Genomic DNA, 24,749 nt, shown 5'->3' with positions numbered 1-24,749 from the left:
GCTGACCTTTTTGTAATCCAGCTCTCCATTTTCACTGGCAGTGCTAAGTGAGCGGGCGGTAGTTTCTGGATGACTGTTGGCAGCTGTGTCTCCACCACCTGAGGATGCTGACCCCAACCTGGATGACCTGCCTGACCTATCGCCTCCACTCTGTCAGAAGAGAAAAAAAAGATTGCTTGTTACAAGTTTTGGGAGAAGTATTACTTAAATTTAAATAGAACCTATCATATGCCACTTGAAAATGAAAATGTTAACATTAAGCAGTATCACTATTCACTATGGTGTGAAAGGTTACATTTAAAATAGTCCATATTCCCATTTTCTATCAACATGTGTCATTTTGTTCTTGTACAGTGTACAAGAACAAACATCGAATCAAATCTACCCAACCATTTAACACAAAAGCTTGTAAGGTCATATGAAAGGTTAATTTCGAGTGGGTGTTCAATGGATCCAATAAAACTCTTGTGCATATTGTTCAACATAAGGCAAAAATCAATAAAAAAGGTAGTTTCAACATAGGTGTAAATAGCAAGGGGAAACCAGAGATTCTGTAGTTTCTCAATTCACCTTTATGTGCATAATATTTATACATGAACCAATTTGTACATGAAACCAAATAACCAGTTTAACTAGTGCACTGCATATTTTGACAAAAGTATTAATATCATGAATGTAACTTCAGCATTTAATACCCTGATTGTGTTAATCACTCGTCTGCAATTTCAACATTTCCTCTTCTCTATTGATTAACTGTATTGAAAGTCAACTCAGCCTCGTAGCAATGTAACCGAATTGCCACACTGCAAACTTTAGGGGGGCAGTTGCCCCCCCCCCATTTTTTTGCCCCACACTATACTGAACCTTATCTACCAAGGGAAAGTAAACTGTCCCCCTCCCCAAATTTTGGAACCCAATCACCTTCATTGCTGATCCCTGTTATAAGATGACTGGATTTAATGATGCTTTGAGGCATTCTCCAGCATATCAGGGGTAAGAGAAATAATTTACATACTCTAAAAAGTTATCACGTTTGCATTGCAAAGTTTATTTCAAAGATGCACCACTTATGCTAGATAGCAGTTCAAAAGATATACTGTAGTTCCATGTTCTTGTCCTAACAACATATAGATTATCTAAATTCATGGGAAGTGATGTACTAATAACTAACCAATGGTCAAGTATGTCTGAAGAGCAACTGGAACTTGGGACTAAGTGAATAGTTTTCTACTCAGATGTGAGTGTGCAATTTATTCAATGGGGAGTATTGTATGAAAAGTTTCAAGTGGTTATGCCAAGCAGTTGGTTCCAAAAGTAGAAATCATATTTATAGTACACAAACTTACAACAAAATGAGTCTTGCCAGGCACTTTTATTGAGTTGTGGTCTTCTGTTTTTTCACTACAGATCCAACTATACTTATGTTCAAAATTAAAGCAACAAACGGAAATTCTTTCCCGTATGTCCATTTGACCACATAATACGATCAGGTGATAGTAATATTTATGATGTCATAGATAACTGGTTTAAAATAGAAAATAAACTAACCTTTATGTGCCAGGATTCAGGTACCCATCCCCCCCCAAGGCCAACGGCACCCCCCCCCAAAAAAAAAACATGTCATGTGCTTCCTCCAAATCATATCATTCACAACCTTAAACCATATCGTAATCCCCACAAAATATTTTATTACGACAGTGTGTCTACCGAAAGTAACTTTTTTCTTAGCTTTACTGAACATTATAATTGATCTGTCCCTCCTCTCTAAACAGGGGTGCCATCACTCAAGACCACCCCTAAAATCGTTGATCATAATCGAGAATATCGCGTGGATCTCACTTTATACTGTAGGTTCAGTCCCGATTAGCCTTAGAGTGCATAAAGTGGACTTAAAACAAAAAATCAATCAATCGAGAATATCACTTGTCTTGTAATGCAGCTTTAGTATAAAAATTTCAGATTCATCTCATTAAAGCGTCAAACACACATTGTAGCAACAAATTATTGCGAGCGAAGTGAGCAAGAAAATTTTTACATCCATTTCTTTGCAGGCTTTGAAGAATATTAATTTAATGGGGTGTCAATACTTTCTTAAGATCCCGAGATATTTAGTCTTTATCTTTTCCAGCTTTTCCTTTGGCACATTCAGGGTCGAAAACATGTGGATGCCTTATCGCTAAATACAGTCTCCGAAATGTAATTTTCGAACTCTCTCTCCACTACAGAAATCCCTTGACAATCTAAATTTAACACTTTATCAAGAGCTTTCTATTTTCCCTTTTCAATCCTACCACCAAAATTTCCATGCCAATTTTAGACTTACTGTTAATATTGAAGAGTAGATATTGCCTCCTTCAAAAAAATAATTCTCAGTCTCCACACCAGAATTTCCGCAACAGTCTAAGACAATAGTAATACCCAAGAATTGGATATCCCCTTCAATTTAATGCTCAACCCCCCTATAACTAAAGTACTCGCCATAATCTAAGACCTATAGTTGGATACTGTCCCCCCCCAAAGTTTAATTCAGAATCCAACTCAGAACCCACGTGTCAATTAAGGCCTAATATATAGGAGTTCGATACCCCCCCCCCCTTCTATAATGCCCTAAACACTTCCATTTCTTCATCTAATAGATTAAATATGGTGCATTTAAGGTGTAAATTTTTTACATATATTTTGAAAAAGATATAAATGTTGAATTTTATATTATTTGAAGGGAAAACATCCCCCCAAAAAATCTCGATGGCGCAACCTGCACCATAAGACCCCCCTGTGGGCACCCCTGCAAGGATTTATCAACAAAAAAATCACGATAGCAACAGGTTAAACTTGACAAATTAGTCAACAAAAAAAATTACAGGAGGATAGGATTTCTGTTTGCTGCTATAATTTTGGACACTAGTCTACATAACTGTGTGCATAAATATATTTTGATTACTATGTGTGTCAGCAAAAGCATTTTTATTTTAACCTGATGTAATGTTTTCTTAATATCGAAAACAGTTCCCATGAAAAACAACCTTTCAACGGGCCCTCCCACATTTCCTTGTTTAATGCACATGTGTGTGATAAGCCACAACGTAAAACTAATATTCTAGAAAGTAGAGAGAGCAAATGGATGGAAAATGGAAATTTAATCGATGCTTCACATCATCCATTATACCTTGCTGTACACTGCATGCATTTACATACTACATATGAAGCAACACATTCTTTTTACCACATAATCGGTTGACAACTGCTAGGTGTATGGTTGATAAAAATGGTTTGACAAACAAGGTCAGGGTTTCCAACACTACATAAGAGCTTAGGAAAAAAATACAATCCAGTGGTACAGATATAAAACATCTACACAGGTGAGAATGTTTTCCATATGAATGGAGGAAGGGTAATGGTTTATATAGTTCAAACAGTTCACCCAAATGGTAGTCTTAGAAAAACATAACTGGAGCATAACATCCTTACACCACATTAATGTGTGGCCAAGATATTCACCCTATAATTTATAATCCATGGCAGAGTGCCAAACAGTGACATTCTCATCCTTTCAAAATGGATGAGAAGTAAAATCTACCAGCATCCATTTGGAATATTTTTGGTTATTACATGTTCAATAAAAGAATTAGGAGACATTGCAACATTATCCGCTACTAAGTAAACTAAATACTCGAAGATTAAAGCTTAGAATTTAAGCAGGAAGTTGATAAGAGGGGAATGTCATGTGGAAATGACTATTTTTTCCTAGATTGTTTTGCAACCATTTCACTTCAAAGCCACTTCAAAATATCCCTTAGAAGTTGTGATAAAACTAAGATAACCATTTTGGAATGGTTGCAATAAATACAAGGCGTTCCTTGTTTTGTTCTACGAAGTGTCAATTCATTATAAAATATGGTTACTTTTGATTATAATTATACACCTTAAGTTTGATTTGAAACATTTGTACAATCACGAGCTCAAGTAGGTCAGATACAAAACAAGAAGAAGAGATGAACTTTAAATTTTAACCGGTCAACAACCCCTTGTAGCTAGGCACCCCAAATAGCACAATGAGTTGGTGCATTTCATGCCACGAAAGGAACTCTCTTCATTGTCATACCGAATGGCTCAGAAAACTCTTAGCATTTCGAGAAAGCACATCATATTGACATCATTTCTCTCGTCTTGCATCTAAATATTCTACTGAATTGCTCTCCAAGATAATTTTCTATAAATGAGACCTGAATTTAAAAAATCCTTTTGTCATCACCATTGACATCAGTAGTAAGTTTTGGATTGACAGTTTTCAAAGGTTGTGGTGGTTACGAATTGAAAGTTTGCATCTAAATTGCACCCTTCATTTGCTAAGGTTATATGGGGAGAAACTTTTGTATGACAAGTTTCAGCTACAGAGTACAAGTCAACTAGCATCCGGTCCTGTTTGGTAGTGCTACTTGACTCGTTTCCATCTAAGAAACCAGGGAATGTACATGCACTCTACTATACAAATACTGAATTCATTATTAATTAGGGGTGTGCGGAATCCCGAAAAGTTGGGATCGGGGGAAAAAATCCACATGCCAATCCCGACTTTTCGGGATCCCGAGCATTCTGGAAATACTGAATGGTCATTTTTAAAAGTAGTTAATTCTCGACGATTTCTTCATTGTAAGTGTCTGGAACTTATTGGAAATTGTTAGTTTTTATTCCAGAAATGCAAAAACAATAGCTTAAGGTGAAAATGACGTGTAGAATTCGAAATTTCCAGAGCCTCGGGAAATTTCGAACATTTCCCGACTTTGTCGGGAAATTGTAAATTTTTACTGTCCCGAGTGTCGCAAAAAAATTCCCCGTCCCGACCAAACAAATTCTGTCCCACACACCCCTATTATTAATGCAGAAACTCAAAAGTATATGTAAACATTCAAGCTCTAGATCATTAGCACTGTAAAGCATAGTCATGTGCAGCACACATGGGCGTCCGCAGGATGCCTTCCAGGGAGGGGCAAGCAAGGTAATTTTTTCAGGGGGGGAGCAAACGAGACATATTTTCTACCATAATAATGTTGCCCCCTCAAAAACACTAATTTAGTTTGAAGTTATGTTCCTGATATGCCCTTATAATAACCTCCATAAATTACTGTTACTGAAATGAAGTTATACTAGTGAAATTATAACTTTAGGCCGACAATTTTCCGGGAGGGGTGTGGCCCCCTCTTCTGGACGTCTGTGTTAATCATAATGGTGTAGGGAGAAAATTGATAATTCTTTTTGGGTTGCACGGGACAGTTATTGTTCTGGATTTCCTCGATAGTCTCTCTCGAATTCTACTCATTATTTCTTCCCGAAGTGAGAAATTTCAAAATTCAGAAAACCGGCATTAAAAAAATATATATAAATGTATAGTGCAGAAAAATGAGAATTAGGCACTTTTAATATACAACGATTCGAAATTTCCCGACTGTACGGGCTCGGGACAACACTTTTTTTTGGGGGGGGAAGTCTCGCACATTTATAAAAAAAATCACAAATGAAATTCCTTGTCGCCATCCTGAAATTTTACATCTACAATAAAAAAAAACCACAAACACAAAGCTTACAGCATAGCCTTCCGAAATCTCACTCTTGAGTGACGATATAGAACTAGATCGCGAATTCGCTAGGGAGCTCAGTCCTGAAGAGGGGCGACTAGTCCTTGCACCAGAACTCGATCGCGGGGTTTTGACTGGTCTGTAAGACGAAGCACTCCCGCCACTATTTCCCGGCGTGTACGATGACAAGTAGCTAGATGTCGGAGAACTGCTGTACCCCGACGCCTGGTACGAGGTTGGACTAGACGACATGCCATAGTTGCTAGAAGAGTAGGCGGACAACGAACTGGGAAGGGCCAGTGCAGCGTAGCCGGAAGTAGCACCGGAATAAGACGACGGGGTGCTGCCGTACCCCAAACCACTGCTTCCGTAACCACCCAAAGACTTGCTACCGTACGATCCCAGGCCAAGGTTCGGATCCAACGTATTCAGGGATCCGTAACTGTACGAAGGCGTCAAAGAGACCGAACCGACGCTGGACCTTTCGGCGAAACTCCGCGGTCTCGAAGACCTGTGCTGGCTCGACGAGTACAGACTCGAACTTCTCGTGGGGATGTTGCGAGCAGAGCTGGACGATTGGTAAGACGAAGGGAGTCCGGCGTATGCCTGGGATCTTCGGGGCAACATGCCCCCTCCTCCCCCGCTGCTTTGGTAACTGTGGTAAGACATGTTTGTTCGCACTCGGTTGCTATCGGAAAACAGACTGTCGCATCGCACAGATAACAGTCACCGCATGTCTTTCGTCGCCGGCTTCTTCCGACATACTGCACTTTTCGCGCAGTCTCGCGAGGAAAAGGGATTCGGCTGGGTTGCCAACCATCGATCGATAAAATCACCAAACAGTGAGCAAGTACGAAGACGAGTGACAACAGTTACTTCATGCAAGTCGCTGACAAAAGAACGGTCCCCATTTCAATTTGCATTTATCTGCCGCAAAAATATTTTGTGCACTCACGAAAGAAAAATACTCCATTCATAGATCTGGAAATATCAATAGGCTGAGCGATACCCCAAGGATAGTGGTGACATGGTCAGCACAATGCGCTACAACGCCTGAGGTCCCACAGTGCAATTCATCTGTATATCATTCATCCTCATCGTCTCGATTACACCAAAAGGTAGAAAAGTGACGTAAAATAAGCGAAAGAGAAAAATTCATAAGGACAATAAAAACCAACAAGAACTTGGAAAACGGCAACTTGCATGCATTTCATTCCACCACGGCTTATCCAATCTTAACTCATTTATAATTGGGTACGCCGTAATATTACATTTTGTACTTTCATTATCTAGTTAGGTTAATCGCGACGACGGGGTTGAATTATAATAAAGGGGGGAACAAGAAACCCCATGTACAGGCAGGGGATCGAACCCCGAATCTAAGGACGAAATAGGCGCATGTGAACTCAAATCTCGTATAATTAGGATACAATAATTTTATGGTGTATATTAACAATCTATTTTCCCATTTCACTATGTATAATGTACAGCCACGGGCACAACTGGGTTGTGACGATTTCATTGAAAGTGAATTGGAGCAGAAGTGTTCGTGACTGTACATAAAGCAGAGAGACAGACTTTACTGTTAACTACGATCATTCGGAAATATTTTAACATCGCATTTACTCTGTTACTTTATGTCTCGCATTTATACCACTCCATCAGCGAGCCCCCCCCCCCCCCTGACGGAGCACGTAATTCTATAAGTAATAAGTCCAAAAGTAGGCCCTCATCACTGTAGTTGTAAGACCCATGCATGTCAAAGATTATTGCTTTACCACGGTCATTTCATTATACATACACTCAACGGCAATAAAAATGGGACACCTAGTAGATCCTGAAATGCTCGCTTCCCTGCAATGCGTTGTGCGTGTTGCCTAACTTTACGACAAGTGGATTTTAATAGCAAATTTTCAATGGCAACTTCTTCCACCGCCGTAGAGACACACACATAGCGCCTTGCAGGGAAGAGAGTATTTCAGGATCTAGGTGTCCCATTTTTATTGCACGCGACTGTACATGCACCAGACTTAAAAACAAAGCCGAGAGCGTAACTCCTATTATATCCGGCTGTGTGGCACAATCAAAAGAAACATGAACACATGCAGTCGCACACACAAACGCACGTATTTACATCAACATATTAACAAAGGCAAGTAAACAGAACACGGCTTACTGCCCTTCGATCAGGGGCAAACTTTCTTGAATAAAGGAACAGAAGGCCGTAAACATAGTAAAAAAAAACAGAAGCTTTCGAATAACCCGTGCCAATCCTAGTCTAATGGAACCTTATGGACAAAACTAGACGCCTAGAGAGCAGGACAAAATTCATTATGTAATGGAGAGAGAGTCTATTGATCTCCAGATCGAAGGTATGTATGGAACTGGGAAAGTTAATCTGTGTCTGAATCTAGCTTAGGAACATCGATTATGGCTAGGTATATACATTTACACTTTACTACGTTATGTTCGATCTAAAATGTAAATTAGTAAATTTCGATGAGCAATAATTTCATAAATAAACTGGTGGCTCTGCAGCTCTTATTGTAGAGCCTCAGTGTTATGCAACCTAATGTCGTCACGAGTACAAATACCGTACCTTACTTCTGCCATGAAACCTACTCCAACATTCACAGAACAAAACATGATACCCATTCTTCAGCCAAAACTTAGGCTCGAAACCAAGCATCTTACATATGAATGCACGTTTCCAAGAAATAACTCTATCTTCATAAGGCTCAATGAAACTGGCCGTAAGCGTGCTGGATGCCGATGTTTGGGCCATCGTTAGAAAGCGAGGAGACATGCTTTGGCGATCGGTGTCATCAAAGGAATAGGGGCATGGCAAGCAACGAGGTTTTCTCGACAATCAAGGACAGAGTGGGCAGGCATGGGGTACCTTCTCGAAGTATTCCTTTCCAAATTGCATTCAACAGCTCTGATGTAAAAGTCGAATGGGTCAGTCGGACCTCCCTTCCGCCCCCCATCAAACAAAGTGACACTTGAATGTGGAAAAATCAGAAAGGTGGTATTTCTGATGATCGATGATACATTTCCGTTAACTGACATTGCAGCATAACAACAGAATTACAAAAATGACATTTTCCAAGACTGAGATGAGTAAAAGTTGTAAGAAATGTAACACATTTTAGTGTCTGAATGGTTAAAAATCAAAAAATGAAGACAATGGTTGGAAATAATATTGGATCATCTGGTGCATCAAGAAGAGTATAATAATAATAATGCTGTTGGCTATAGTAGTATTTTTATCACTCCTATTTGGAGCCGAGGTTTCAGGTAAAAAAAATTCAGACAACGTCCTGCATAAGGTGGCTCTGAGGTTCATGCAACATATAATAAAATTGGTACATGGAAAAGGAAGGGGGGGAGGGGGGCAAAGGCGGCCAGAGCGTGGTGCACATCACCTCTCCACAGCCCCACCATGATTCTCTATGGCTTGCAAGGTGTGTCATATTGGCAAATATTTGTTAGAAAGGCGTAACGAATTCCTCACAACTATGGAATTTAAAACACCTAAAAACAACAAGAAAGACTACACCAGGAAACCTTAGTAAATGTATTTTCTTCACAAACGTTTAATAATCATTTGCCCCGTTTAATATAGAGAAATATGGGGATCAGAATCTATACAACTAAAACTTTGTGCTTTGTTCAACGTGGGCTCTTGAAATGACGAGCAGAATTTGACGAAGGAAATATCTGGAGCTACATAATGACTATGAATAATGCTACTTCACATCCCAATATTGTACAAATAAATAAAAACCGACGAGATGGGGCATGTTTTGATTGATTGGGTTTATTTTACTTCACATTTCTGCCACTTTTCGCTAATCGCGAAGATGAGAACGAGTGATGATATAATGAAGCCATGCCCAGACCGGGATTCGAAACCGGGACCCCTGGCATATTAGCGCGCTGATAAACACTCCGCCACGGAGGCCGGTGAGATGGAGTATGTAATAAAGTAACTTAAAAAAAAAGTAAAAACTGTTGTTTAAAAGCTGTGTACAAAAGCCGAGGGCTATGAACTCAATTATAACTATGCGCACTCACGCTCCAGTCTTGGATTTATTGCAGAGGCAACTCCATTCACATTTGCTAAGCTCTTTGATGTCAACTGGCAAGTTCCCAGCGCCCGTATCCTTCCACAATGCGATGCCCAAAAGGAAAGAGAGCGCCACTCACTCAGGAGAGGCGCATAGAAGCTGGCGGGTTATTTACAACCGACGTCGCTTTCTTGCAAACATGGTCAGCGCCTTCGAAACCAGTATGCAGAAAAGGCAATGCAGATGACGTAGAATGACGAAAAAGAAAACCTACAAGCACATAAATCAGCTCAGCGATGCGAAAACAAAGGAGTTATGTCCCTTTCTTGCATCACGTTAAGTACGCTTAAGGTACTGCTGGTTTCTTAATGGGTACTTCCCCCTCCTTTCAAGGGATCGCATAATTTACGTTCCAGTTGTTTGTACTTTTGTAAGAGCATGTTGCTTAGTGTTGTACTGAAAAATAATCAAACATTCCCACCAGTGACAATCCTACCAACATTTTATATTCATGTTACCGATTTCGCACATGTCTAAACTTTTTCAAAAAACTTACGGAATATCATGCAGGCCTATTACATGAATACGTTATTCATACACCAATGTAAATACAGATGGGAGACAAAATAATACGAACACTTGTGAAATCTTTATTAATATGGGGTTGGACCACCCTGTGACTGAAGTACACTTTGTATGCGACGTGGGATGATCATGCACAATGTTTAAGGGTATATGAAGCCATTTTTCCTCCAGAGCAGTCTCCAATTCCAAAAGTGTGACTGGAGGCGGACTTCGAGCACGCAGTTTGGACTCCAAATCCCACAAATGCTCTATAATGTTCAAGTCAGGAGACTGTGGGGGCCATTCAAGATGTCCTACTTCATCGTCATGTTCTTCGAACCATGTTTGGACAGACCCAGCAGTGTGGATAGGAGCGTTGTCGTCTTGAAAAAGCGGCCGCTCCCCAGGAAATAAAGTCTGGAAAAAAGGATGGAGATGAACCCCCAGAATGCTCCGATAGTGATTGGCGTTGATCTTTCCATGCAGAAAAACAAGTGGTCCAACACCGTGCCAAGATATCGCACCCCATACAATAATGGACCCACCTCCATCCTTCACAGTCGGCAAGGGGCAGTCAGGATGAAACGCATCTCGGGGCGTTCTCCACACATAAACGCGCCCGCTGGTCTGAAATACCTTGAATGTTGATTCATCAGACCAGATGACTTGTTGCCACTGCTGTGGGGACCAACTTCTGCGAGCTCTGCACCATTGGCGTCGCTTGACAGCATTACGTGATGTCACCAAAGGCTTACGAATTGCCACTCTGCAATGAATGTTTGCAGCATGGAGTTCCCTTTTGACAGTTTTGGTTGAAATGGGGTCCTGGAGATGCTTGCTCATTTCAGATGTTATCTCGGATAACGATTGCTTGTGCTTTCGGACCACTATGCGCTTCAACACCCTCCTATCCCGAGCAGCAAGCTTTGTTTTTTCGTCCACTGTTGTGCTTTGAAGACGCCATCTTACGTTGTGTTGTGTACACTGTCATAACGGTTGATACTGTGCTCCTTGCACACCCCACAAGGTAATCTACATGTTCATTACATTGATATAGTTTACGAAGATTGGCTCCCGATGGCATAGTGGTCTCGGGTTCGATACCTTCTGAGGGCACATGTTGGTTCGGATCACACTTGAAACTGTAGGTCCCCAGTCGCGATTAGCCTATCTGTGCGTACAAATGGACTCCAATCTCAAATCAAAAAAGTCTACGAAGACAATATAAACGGCACTCAAAGGAATGTTTTGAAGGGTTCGACCATGTCAGTTCGTGTCTAGCTGAAAACAATGACGTTTATAATAGTAATTAACGAAATCTCTTCCAAACAACAACGCCGACCTGGTTCTCTTCATCAATTTCATCACTCATCCTCATCGTCGAGATTACCCGAAAGTTGCAGAAAGGCGACGCTAAATAACCTTAATCAAATTAAATCGAAATTCAAGCATCAACTGTTGGGGAAAAGGTAAAAAAAAAAGTAGGCAAAAATCACGTGGCGATTACGAGACAAAAATAACACATTTTCCCATGAATCATGAGAAAAGTTTTATACGGTGTTCGATGCTTAGAACATTGTTCGTACTGTAAAGAGTGCAAGATGCTTCTAACGCTCCTTCGACAACTAACAAGCAGGAACAATTCTGTTTCACGTTTACAACGATCACTGTTAATGCGTAGGTACATCATTGGTCCAGGCTCACTACCTTTATAGAAACATTCATTTGTTTCAGGATTATATTTATTCCACGATCTGTAATGTTCTCAGATTCACTCACTGACAACTAATTGCTTTCAGAATGCTGGACTGTACGAGATGTTACAGTTAATTCTTCCCAGAAATATAGGGTGTTCCGCTCACGGAATGCAGAAAATTGCATTGTTGCAATACGTAATGTAACATGCATACATACATATTTGAAGGTCTCGGGGAATAAAACATGGTGACATTTTGGCCAGAAAAGTTTGGAAGCTATATTACAGATAAATTGTTTTCGTGCTATGTTTACCAATTTCAGAAAACGAGTACATTGCAAATTGCATGACATGACAATTACACGTGCAAATTGAAGGATGGCATTTTTTACTTTGTAACTCAATAATGACCAAAATGTCACCATGTTTTACCACCGAGTCCTTCATTTAACAATCAAAAAGTTCATCAAAATAACAAAAGCGACCTCAATCAGCACTCCCAATGCATAGTTAGCATTGTCCACTATCTTATCATACAAAAAATAGAGGTAGCGGTTTCTGAGAAGTATTTCTTGTTCCTGGACTACAGAAACAATTTACACCGATTGTTTACATTTCCTATTTTTTATTATTCATGACTTCCCCTCGAACACACTGTCAAAACATTTAAAAATCGGCCAATTTAATGGAACCTTCTGGCATTAAAAAATTGCAAGCGCAAATAAATATGGTTGACTGTATTGCTGCCATTTCAATCAGTGGGTTTTCCCAAAGCGTAAAGGAAAGTTTCATTTGCAGCCTTAAAGCAGGTAGGCACACATGTAATCCGTCACTGTCTGTCTGGCTTTCTCGGAATGGAGTCTGCGAAAATAGGATTGTCTTGCATTCACAAGCGCCCGATGAATGGCAGTTACAGAACCTCCTAAAGCTACTTCCGTGGAATCTATCTTCCACTCTATCTTTGACGCAGGTTTCTGGGAAGTTGACAGCCTCTCCTTGCATCCTGACATAGTCCAAACTAACTTGGCGCACGCACCCATGAAGGAAAATTGCATGGTGAGGTTGAAAGGCAAGTGTGAATAGAAGGGGCTTGCGTGCTTTTCAAATAAAACCACTACTGTTTCTCAACACAATTGCAAGCGATGTACAGCCACGGGTCTGGTGCGGATCACACCCAGCTTGCAACGAACGCCAAAACTAAATGCTACGAGCTCTAAACCTGGTCCTTCTAACCTAACAATTCCGCTTAGGTCCAATAATGCACCCGACCCGTGACTGAAATACACCCCCGACGAGTACTAGATACCCTGCAATGCACTGTGTGTGTTGCCTATTTACTTGTAATCCGCCTTTTGTCCATTTTTGACATGTCCTTCCCGATGGTGCGGTGGTAACGACGTCGTCTTGTAATCAAGGGGTCACGGATTTGATACCCGGTTGAGGCACATGGGTCGGACCCCATTTTAAACTGTAGGTCCAATCCCGATTAGCTTATCTATTCATTAAGTGGACTCGAGTTGTTGTTTTCAGTTCACTTTATGCACAGTATGGCTAATCGGGACTGGACCTACAGTTTAAAGTGGGATCCGAACCACTTGTCCCTTCACCGGGTATCGAACCCGGGACCCCTTGATTACAAGGCAACGACGCTACCACTGCGCCATGGGGGAGGCCCTTAAGTGGACTCGAAATTCAACTCTATTCAATCCATTTTTGACATTTTCGAAACTGTTTAGATTGCATATTTGAAGCTTAGGAAACGAACTCACTGAATTATTAAGTAAAAAAAAAAGGTAAAGTGCTCCCCTGTGCATAGCACCACGCCATGAAGGCGTATAGGGGGTGTGGGGGTAACGCCCCACACTTTCTTGATCCGGTCGTAGTTGGGGGTGATGTGATCAGCATCACGCCCCTGACCGCCTTTACCCCCCAGGTACCCATGTTATTCGACGCTGGATGGGCGCCCCCGCCCGCTTTCAACGTTAGAAAAGTTCCCGAATTTGAACCGGCCGGGGATCGAACCCGGGACCTTTAGCATGGTAGTCAGACGCGTTACCGACTGAGCCACCGCGGCCTATTAAGGCATTACTTATGCTACAATTTGGCAATAAAGTATTGCAACTATAATGCTTCGTTTGGAGGGAAGGGAAGTGAGAATTGCATGAAATATTTATGAAACAAATTAAATGTTCTTGTAACATCTGTGAATAAGTGGTGTGTATGTGTGTAATTAAGTTAATTAACCATTGCTGGCAATGATAACTAACATACTATTAATAAAAGTAATATTGACAACGTTAAGTTGCCTGTAGTATTATATGGATGTGAAACTCTGTCTATTACATTAAAAGAGGAACATAAATTAAGAGTATTTGAAAATAAAATCCTTAGAAAACTATTTGAATCTAAAACGGATGAATAGACAGGAGTGGGAAAGGTTACCTAATTTAGAACTGCATAATATGTATTAGTGTTCAGATATTATTAGAATAATTAAATCAAGAAGACTTAGGTGGGCACGCCATGTGGGAAGGAAGAGTTTACAGGATTCTTGTTGGAAAAGCTGATGGTAAGAGACCTGTAGGAAGGTCAAGATAATGATTGAGGGATAACGTTGAGATGGACCTAAAAGAAATCACTAAGAATGGAAAAGATTGGATTGAACGTTAAGTTGCAATGTACCTATTATTCCCTCACTGTAACCTATACCACACTGCTAAGGATCATTGTTGTTGTGTTGGTGTTTTAAGTCCACTTTATGCACGGTAAGGATAATAGGGACTGGACCTACAATTTAACGTGGGATTCAAACCACTATGTGCCTCCACCGGGTATCGAACCCGAGACCCGTTGATTACAAGATAACGACGCTACCACTGCGCCATCGGGGAGGCCTTAAGGATCATTGTTGTACGCAACACCAAAAAACAGTAAGAAATGAATACACTACGCGACCGCTTACAAAATGCTCAACATGACACGCTCTAGTGACAAAATCTTGCTTCAAAGCAGCTTATTACAAACGCTCGCAGAAACATCGTTACGGTACAATGCTCTAACTGCAGATCCTCTTATTAATGGCAATTTCCTTGCACGTTCTGACCGCGACTACAAGTACATTACTCCAGCTTTCTACACCATGAAGTGGAGAATATAAAAGAACCGCTACCTCTGTGTGATCCGAAGATGCTCAAAAAAGAAAGCGCATACGGTTCATATCTCACGAAGTGTTCTAACACGGAGAAACCTGTTTCTTTACTGTAAGAGGAGATAATGTCGAAATATAATAAAAATTTCTGCCAACAAATTCACTTATCCAAAAGTGCATTCTCTTTTATGATGCTCAGCTTTCGTTTTTGTACTTTTGTTATTTAGCGTCGCTTTTCTTCCACTTTTGGCTAATTGGGACGATGAGAATGATTAGATGAAATTGGAAAAGCGACATTCACAAAGAACACATATGGCCAAACCAGGACTCGAGCCCTGGACCTTCGGCCACCAAACTGGCGGTGTTCGATCTTCAACGGGCAAAGGTGTTCAGTCTCGTCAGCGTTGTGTAATAGCATGTATGCAAGATTAGTATGAGATGAATATCATCTGCTTTCAAGAGGATCCTCAAACTTTACTCAATTCACGTATAGGAGACACAGAATTGACTTATTGTTGTTTTAGTCCACTTTATGCACACGTAGGCTAATTGAGTTTCGAACCACTATGTGCCTCCACCGGGTATCCAACCCAAGACTCCTTGATTAGAAGGCGACGATGATACCACTACTCCCTCGGGGAGGTAGAACAACGGAAAATTTTAGTGACATCCAGACCTTAGGTGGCAATAAAAGTATAATGTTCTTTATATGTTATTTTTAAGTCGCATTTCTGTATTTTTAGTCTAATCGCAACTATGAGAATGAATGGCCAGTCACAAAGTTCCTCTCGGCATTCAAACCTGTAAATTTCTGTAGCGAGATCGAGTCCACCACTCGACAGGTATCTATCTATCTATTGGTCTCTACAAAGGTTCTATGAATTTTAGTACTTTATGACATATCTGATCTTGTAGGCGAGGAACTCCAATACCTTCCTTTATATTGCCTTTTATGCATGCACGAAAACTGAATTATTTATATTAAGTTCTATCCGTTCATGATGAGTTCTCACTTCTCAATGCAGTAGTATAGTTCCCAACTAATAGACTGGTGTCACAATTCACATTTTAATATTCCACTTAAAATAAATTTCTTTTTTATTGACAAACTGAGCATTAGATTTGAGTGTAAATAGTGTTCTTTGGATACAATATGTACGACAAAAAAATACTTTGAGCTCAGACTGGCTAATCGGAACTGGGCAATTCGGACCACACTTTAATGCGCTCCCGCAGGGAATCGAACCAGGGACATTTTGTTTGCAAGGCGACAGCGCTGGCAACTATACTATCAGAAAGGCCACAATGTGTACGAAAAGATTAGTTTTGGATTGCTCGAACGGAATTCTCCAAGTTGTACATAACTTGCCAAATTTCTTGGTGTATATTTGGATTTTTTTTAGGGGAGTACTGCCCCCCCTCCGGAAAAAGCGAGAGAATACAACATGTCACTATACAGAGCTCTTATGCACCGTGGCCGTGCAGCTTAAGGTGCAAGTTTTGGGCTCCGGATACGGGACGCGCAGGTTCGAGTCTTCTAGGGGAAGCGTAGCAACATTTCTCCTGAGATTTCGGCCTTGTATAGGACCAGTGGCCACCCACCATCGTGAGGAAATTGGGGAGCTATGAACGAGTAAAGCAACCCGGTCATGAAACCTGCAACGACTGGGGGTTCGTCGTGCTGACCACACGTCGCCCCGTAATTGATTGGATGATCTCTGGAGATGAGAGTGACGCCGGCAGTCGGTAGGTACAGGCACTGGCCCTCACGGGATGTTGCGCCACGGGGTTTACTATATAGGGCAAGAATTACATTAACCATCCTCTGACTGTCTTCAAAAACGTGTCACGTGGTAAGACAAGCTGAAACAAGATGAAACTACGGTTTCTCCACATGCCCATATACAATGCGGCTTTAGCACTATGAACATTTGAGAGAAATACACCCTGTAAAGCATGGCAGAAATTCTCATCACATTATGGTGTTTTTCAAGGTGGATACAGGATAATATATTGCTGCTGGAAGTCTTGTGCAAAGTTTACGCGACCTGCTCCAGTAAATTAAGGCACTATTCCAATTGGAACCTTGTTTTAAAAACATTGGACGAAAACCACGCCAAGCAGGGCGCATGTTGCGATATCAACTTCTCAACACAATCCATGTTTTTCTCTGTGAAATAAAACAGTACTGAATTTCAGTTTTAAAATATTAATTGTCCCATATATTTAATGGATTGTAAAGGCAATCACGCAGAATTCTCAATCGTGGTTGTAGTGGAGGAAGTGCAATCAGCACTATGTTTCCACTGATCACAGGATTACGTACTTATCTAAAGTTGATTTAGTGGATTTCAGCAGTGATGCTTCGAATTGGCAACCATGGAATAATCTTGGCAAGTTCAGCAAAAGCGGATTAGAATATATGCAAAATCATTACAGAAATGCACATATTTATTTCCATGATGCGCTTCGTAACCATTGAGCATGTGGGTTTTGAGTAGAAGAGCAACAACAAGGCATAATTCCAATGGCACGTGTTACAGCACTCATAACTTTCCCAAACTTCTTCATTACTCATCAACCTTCTTCATTGAGCTGTCCAATACTACACCAAAAAATATGACTTTTTTTACACAGTTTAAGTGGGCTCTGTAAAAAATCTGCAGGGTGAGTCCAAATGCTCAAAGCATTAAGTATTAGATCAGTGACTGCGTCTTTGACTTAATCCACCGTCGGAAGACTGCCATTTCCCATTCAACTTTAAAACTAAATGGTCAGGATTCTGCGACGATTTAAATTCATATAAAATTTTCCGAAAAATCCAATGGTGAAATGAGTGCATCTGTATGTGCTCGTATAGGTGTACGAAGTCAAGCTATTTAGAGTATCTTCAGACAATAATATACGCAAAATGATAGAAATGACGGCTCTATCGACTTACCTTTGAAAAGTGATGTAGCTACGAATGAAACGAAACGCTCTACGAAATCTTACATTCATTATAAACTTTTTTCTAATTAAGGGTTAATAATTTTTAATTTTACCAAGAGCCGATCCAGAATGAATCTGCTCTAGTTGGCATGCAGATATGCCCCGTTGTTTCGTACAATGTGCGTCATCGATACGGATCACTCCTAAAAGTCAATGATTATTTCTTGACTTTTATACGTTGACTGTGTCTGTGAATGAAGTACTCATACCTATGTACACAAACTGACGCAGCGTTCGGTAAAAAAGGTCACCAGGTTAAGAGCAAAGACACAATTTCTAGTTAACCGCCTCAGCACTTTTACGCTGAGGAACTGAAGCCACCTTTATATAAAACTTCTCTTTTAAAAAAAGCATTCGCCAAACGATTTTTTACGTGGGAAAATAAAAGTGCAACTTGCAACACTAACCAGATTCTGGCTGTCGACTTTGCTGCCTTGGTTCTATTTTAAGCTGCAAAAACAGACCATTCCCTCCCCCTTCCCGCCTTCCCTAGGCCTGCTCTTACGCAAACGCAGCCACGACGAAAACTTTATCCAAATAAATAAGTCACATGGCAGCTAATAAACGGCACCGAATGTAAATCTTGCACTGACGTTCTGAAAGCCCCTGCTGCCGCAATACTCGGATCGTCCCACCGACGACGATGACGTAGTGGAGAAAATATACGTAACTTCCAGGTTACGCTCTCCCATATATGGGCATTGCTTCATCTGGACTTCCAAACGCCAATAAGCCCTTACGGACTGGACTGCATGGCTAATCTGAACAAGTCATTTCCATTTTCGATAAAAATATCACCCATCCGGATATGTGAACTTAAGAGAGTATTCTCTACCGCAATACCGAATATGATGTAAACAAAACCACGTGACTTCTGATTCCTGTGTGTTAATTCCGGTTGACCATGTATATATAGTGTGTTTAAAAAAGAATGACCCGATTTTAAAACCTCATCTGTGCAACTACGCACCGCCAGTGAATGAAACTTGCACTACTTCAACCGCCATGGCATAGAGTTTTAAATGAATGCCACTAGATACCACTAGTATCGCCCAAATAGACGCAGTCGTTCACAAGATGGCGTCTACGGAACAGAAGACTTGGCACTACACTCGTGGCCACCAAGATCTCCAGACATTACACCCGTTGACTTGGATGAGCACAAGGACAGAATCAGGGCTGCAATAAATCCTGTGGAAGAAGACACTCTCAGACGCGTTTGGAACGAATTCATCTATCGTCGTGATGTTATCTGTTTCAGTAGGTGAAGGGCACATCGGTAAATGTAAAAAAAAAGGTAAAGTGTTCCCCTGTGCATAGCACCACGCCATGAAGGTGTATAGGGGGTGTGTGGGTAACGCCACACACTTTCTTGATCCGGTCGTGAGTGGGGGTGATGTGATCAGCATCACGCCCCTGACCGCCTTTACCCCCCAGGGTTTCCCCCAGGTACCCATGTTATTCGACGCTGGGTGGGCGCCGGGGCCACTTCCACCGTTCCCGGATTTGAACCGGCCGGGGATCGAACCCGGGACCTTTAGCATGGTAGTCAGACGCGTTACCGACTGAGCCACCGCGGCCACATAGAGCATTTATAATACGGTGAGTGAAACTCGAGGACTTACTTAATACTTGTTACGTACCTGTAACACATTTACATTATTAAATATAATAATTTTAAATCGGGTCATTCTTTTTAAAACACACTTTGTTGGTCGTAGCTGCACAGCTCACAATATAAAAAATCTATTGTTAAATGAACAATATCTGTGTTCCAGCACTTACTAATAGTAGCTGTCACTTCTTAACCAACTTCCTAAAATAAGTTTGTTTTTTTCATTTTACTTATTTACTTCCCCCTTACCATGTTGCCAACCCTTGATGATTATATTTTGTCCTTCAATATAAAAATTTAAGGTGTGTAGAAAAGCACACTGTACAGCCGGAAAAAGTGCAGTATGGAAATTCGTCATCATGGGCAGTGCACAGTCGGACACTTCTTGGTTAAACGCATTCAATGGAGCTAAATGGAAGCGTTACAAACGAGAACTGTCCGTGACTGTACAAGGCTTTAAAAAAAGTTGTACAAAACAGTGTCACCATTTCCGCTTGATGCTGTTCGACTGAACCTTTATAAAACACATGTGTACTTTTTCTCCTGTATAGGTCATTCTTGGAAGTATTAACACATGTAACTAGCCAGAATTCCGAAGAAAAAACCTAATTTACATATAGTAGTTACGTAGGTGAAAAAACAACTATTCTAGTTAGGGTTTACATATTCTCAGTATTACATGCAAAAATTACAAGAACGATGCATTTCAGTGCTTGAGTCCGCTATTTCTTCACGTTCAAATTCGAATGCAGTTCCCTGCACAGAGTTCAAAAGAAACCAGAACATTAACAACTTGAAAGTGGCACTATTTATATAATTTCTTTTCTAACTACTTGATGAATTCTCCCGTCACTTCCCTTTAAAAGTTATTACATTTGTTGTTGTATGTTACCACAAATACGAAGAAAATTGGTCGTGCACTGGTTTCCCTGAAATGTCATACTGAGGAGTGTGGGAGGGATCTAACGATCGGCCTTAGGGAATGTTGATATTGTGAGGATATTTCCAGAGGAAGAGTAAAACGTATGTAAGTCGATGAGTAAGGGTTTCCTGTACTGACCCTTGGCCCTGAACCACCACTAGATAACAAACTGAACCAATCAAATCTTTGTGTAAATTCAAAACAACACGATATACGAAATGCTAATAACAACAGACCTCTACACAATACACAACCATATATTTGGCTGAAATATGGTGACTTAAAAGAAAGAGGGGAGACACTTTAAGATAGTGCCAGTGGTAAAGTACGTGCCGCAAGGAAAAACTTATCCAAATACTATATGCGCTGGATTATAGGTAGTTAATGTAGTAGCCTATACAGTGATAAACACTGCTACTTATAAGGTAATTTTCAAGCAATTAAAATCATCAGGCGGAAACAGGAACATGTTTTCATGCTACATTTATGTCGTTCTAGGGAACACGTACTTTGTAATAGGGTAAAGGAGGGGAAGTTCACCACCAAAATGCTTTTCATGTTTTTCCTTCTAAACGAATTAGGGGAGGACAAAATTTATAACGATACAAAAAGTAGTCACTGTGGATTATGAGGAATATAACAAATACTGTGTTAATTATACTTATGACGTAATGATAAATATACTAAAAATACTAAAATGAGAAATAGTGGCGAAATTCCTGCCACATGCTGGGAAATTCGCCATACTTATTTATAATTTTATCGTCAGTTTAAGTGTATGACATACCAAGTTGTTGCCAATAACTCAGACAACAAAGTGTAAAAGACCTACAAATGACACTACAAAACTGCTTAAAAAAATGCATTACAAACTAATTTGGAGTGTCTGTCAATGGGCATTGTTCTCCAGAAGAAGCAGAACTTGGATTGGTTATTGGCTGTGAATCGGAACGTTTTCTGTTACTCTGGCGAGTTTACCAGCAAATGCATTGTCGAAAGAAAACAACTTATGTTTACTTGTACAGTGGTGGAAAAAAGTTCTTCCCCATAAGACTTTAATGGCAGTAAATAATGCCGGAAGGGTAGGCAACACACATTGCACCTTTAGGTGATCGGGTGATTCTGTCTGTCTCAAGGAGCAACTCGTCTTTCATGCAATAGCCAACAGACACAGGAAATGTAGGAAAGTCACGTGACTTGTTAGGTGGAATGTTGTTCGTCAGAAAATCGCCTGTTCTCAATGCAAGTCGCAGAACCGACAAGAGCTACACGTTACATGTCCGAAAATGATTCACCTAAAAGCGTTGAACGAAACGCTAAAATAATTATTGCCTTAATTACAAAGGCTACTATACTATATGGGCCGCGGTAGCTCGGTCGTTAGGGCGTTTGATTACCAGGCGAGAGATCTGAGTTCGATCCCCGACTGGGGAGAATTGGAATTTTGTCCACCTATTCAAGTGGCTCCGGCGCCCACCCAGCTTCGTACAAAGTGGGTACCTGTAGGAAACTCGGGGGAGGGGGTGTAAAGGGACCAGGAGCGTGGTGCTGATCACATTATCCTTCGGCCGTAACAAGAAAGTGTGAGGCCCTAAATCCACACCCCCTACACGCCTTCATGAGTTGGTGCAAATCACAAGTTAGCACTTTGCTTTTTCATTTACTATACGTCAGATTTTGTCGGAACAGAACTTTCTAATCTCTACCTGAACTTTCTTCCAAGTTCCGTAGGGTGGCCTCTCCGATGGCGCAGTGGTAGTGTTGTCGCCTTGTAATCAAAGGGTCTCGGGTTCGATACCCGGTGGAGGCACATAGTGGTTTAAACTGTAGGTCCAGTCCCAATTAGCCTTACTGTGCAAAAAGTTGACTTAAAACAACAATTCAATCAAACAAGCAAGTTCCGTAGGGATGTAAATAGTCTCCAGTTTTTCTTGACACAATTCATCCATGTTATATTTCGTTATAAAAACCACGGCCGATATGCTGTGTGTGGGGGGGGGGGGGAAGGGAGGGTATAATTCAAACATGTGAGGTGATCCTTTTCCCACTACTCCATTGTCCGATCCTTCGTATCCAAAATAACTCTCTATTCCATACACTGAAAATGTAGCACTTCCTACATCTTAGCATGCAAATATCTAGTAGCAAAGTAATGTGTAGGCACACATAGTGGTTCGGATCCCACTTTAAACTGTAGGTGCATTCCCGATTAGTCTTACTGTGCATAAAGTGAACTTAAGACACCAAATCAACCAACCAACACAATCCCGTTATTGTCCAAATTATCGAATCCAGAACCTTCGCCGCGAATAACATAAGCAGGAAGACAATGTGAAATTACCGAACAAAAACAGAACTTAAAACCTACAACGGATAGATTGGATTAAGTCGACGATACAGCACGCGTTCTGAAATGAAAAAGAATACGAAAGTTGAAGGACCTCGACACACACACACACACACACACACACACTTTTCCTCCCCTCAATGGTAAGCTATACTTCTTGCAGAGAAGCCTTTACGTAGGCCTTCAAGGCCACGACGGGACCAAACATACGTCTAGTTTGATATGAAAGCTGTGTTCCTCCTTATTTCGTACGTCATTGATAACAGGAAGACGGGCCTCGTCTGCTAACCCTAGTTTCGTAGAGCAGACGCCTTTTTGCTACCGTTTGATTCAGTGACCTTCGCTCGTAGTAAGCAAGAGTGAATGACTCAACAGATACCTGTTGCCTGTGAGCTTATACAAAAATAGATATTTCGTTAGCGTCTGTAAGTATTGTTTCATCTGCAGTTATATCAGTTAATGTTCGAATAGTTTCCTAATGGTTACGTTATTTATAAATTAGTTCTCGAGAGTGAGCTTTCTATCTATTTGCACGGAGGGGGGTGGGGGTGGTATACAGCCTGCATGTATAAGAGTAGTTAACAAAAAGAAAGAAGAAATAAATTATTGTATAGATTGAATGAATAACATTCTGTCACGGGGCCTCCCCGTGGAGTAATGATAATGTCATCACCTTGTAATCAAGGAATCCCGGGATCGATACACAGTAGAGGCACGTAGTGGTTTGTATCCCTTTTTAAACTGAAGGTCCAGTTCCGATTAGCTTATCTGTGCACAAAACAAAAACTAAAATAATAAACTGTCACAGTGTAAGAAAATTTCATGTTCAACAAAATACGAAAAAAAAAAAACAATTCCGTGTTGGAATTCACATCTGTAGCAACCAACACAATAATGGATCGCAACATATTTTCTCAGATCCATTTTAATTATACGTGAAGTACAGGAAAGAGAAAGCCAAGCGAAACACGGATTCCTTCTCCAGAATTTGAAATCTCCTTACGTAAGGTTCTGGGTTGAAGTCCCGGGCAGGCATGCCTCTCTTGTTCTTGCCCTTTTATCTGCTCTATTTCATCATAAATCATCGTAATGGTTTACCTACAGGGGAGGAATCATGACAATAATTACCAATACACAGCCAATAACAAACAGAACAACAACTCTATTACGGAGATGTCAAGAAAGAAACAAAACTTGACAGTGTCTCCGCCTCTCGGTTTCTCGAATTGAAAATTGCTCTCCCGTTCTCGGTCTCGACTAGTTAAATTTAGAAATCGAAAACGTATGTGACGATACATATATTTCATATATCCCGGTTTTGTAGGAGATTTCGTGAGAGATGAAATAAGTACTCTTCGATCATGTTTATTTTTATTATTTTTGTTACGTAACATCACTTTTCTTCCCAGCCGTGGACGAGTGTCCATTACATGAAATTAATGACGAAATAGTCAAACACGTGTTACAAGGACGCTACACAAACCCGGGAACTTTGTTGACGAGGTCGAATGTCGACCACTTAATGAGCTTGTCCACCGAGTCTGCTTAATGTTGCTTGTGTCTGGTAATTCATAATAACTGTCAATATCCCACATTCATTATCATTTCTTTCATAATTTATCTTATTGATGTGATTAACCTGAAGTCGAAGAATTAGTTGAAAGGCAAAAATGTAAGATTGAATGTCTCTGATGTTACTTCGTGCCGAATAATATGACGTGATATTATGATATGAATATATTAATACGTAATAGAATAGCCTAGTCATTCCATTCATTGATCCCAATTGCGCACACAAAATATGCTATAATGTCCACTCCCAA

The 24,749-nt window shown here is 40.6% G+C and overlaps 1 protein-coding gene across 9 annotated transcripts in view; it reads right to left on the bottom strand.

Moving 5' to 3' along the window:
- Mbs (Myosin binding subunit) overlaps window positions 1-24,749 on the bottom strand; it is a 245,605-nt gene that overhangs the window by 22,939 nt on the left and 197,917 nt on the right. For all 9 annotated transcript variants that reach the window (XM_083126415.1, XM_083126417.1, XM_083126419.1 and 6 more), the window contains one exon: window positions 7-150. In XM_083126415.1, the coding sequence (XP_082982541.1) occupies window positions 7-150 (144 nt within the window). The remainder of the gene's footprint in view (window positions 1-6; window positions 151-24,749) is intronic.

The sequence above is a fragment of the Lepisma saccharinum genome, chromosome 8 (genome assembly GCF_977018435.1).
Source record: "Lepisma saccharinum chromosome 8, izLepSacc3.1, whole genome shotgun sequence".
In the NCBI taxonomy this organism is placed as follows: domain Eukaryota; kingdom Metazoa; phylum Arthropoda; class Insecta; order Zygentoma; family Lepismatidae; genus Lepisma; species Lepisma saccharinum.
The sequence above is the reverse complement of the archived record's forward strand: the minus strand, read 5'-3'. Positions and strand labels throughout refer to the sequence as shown.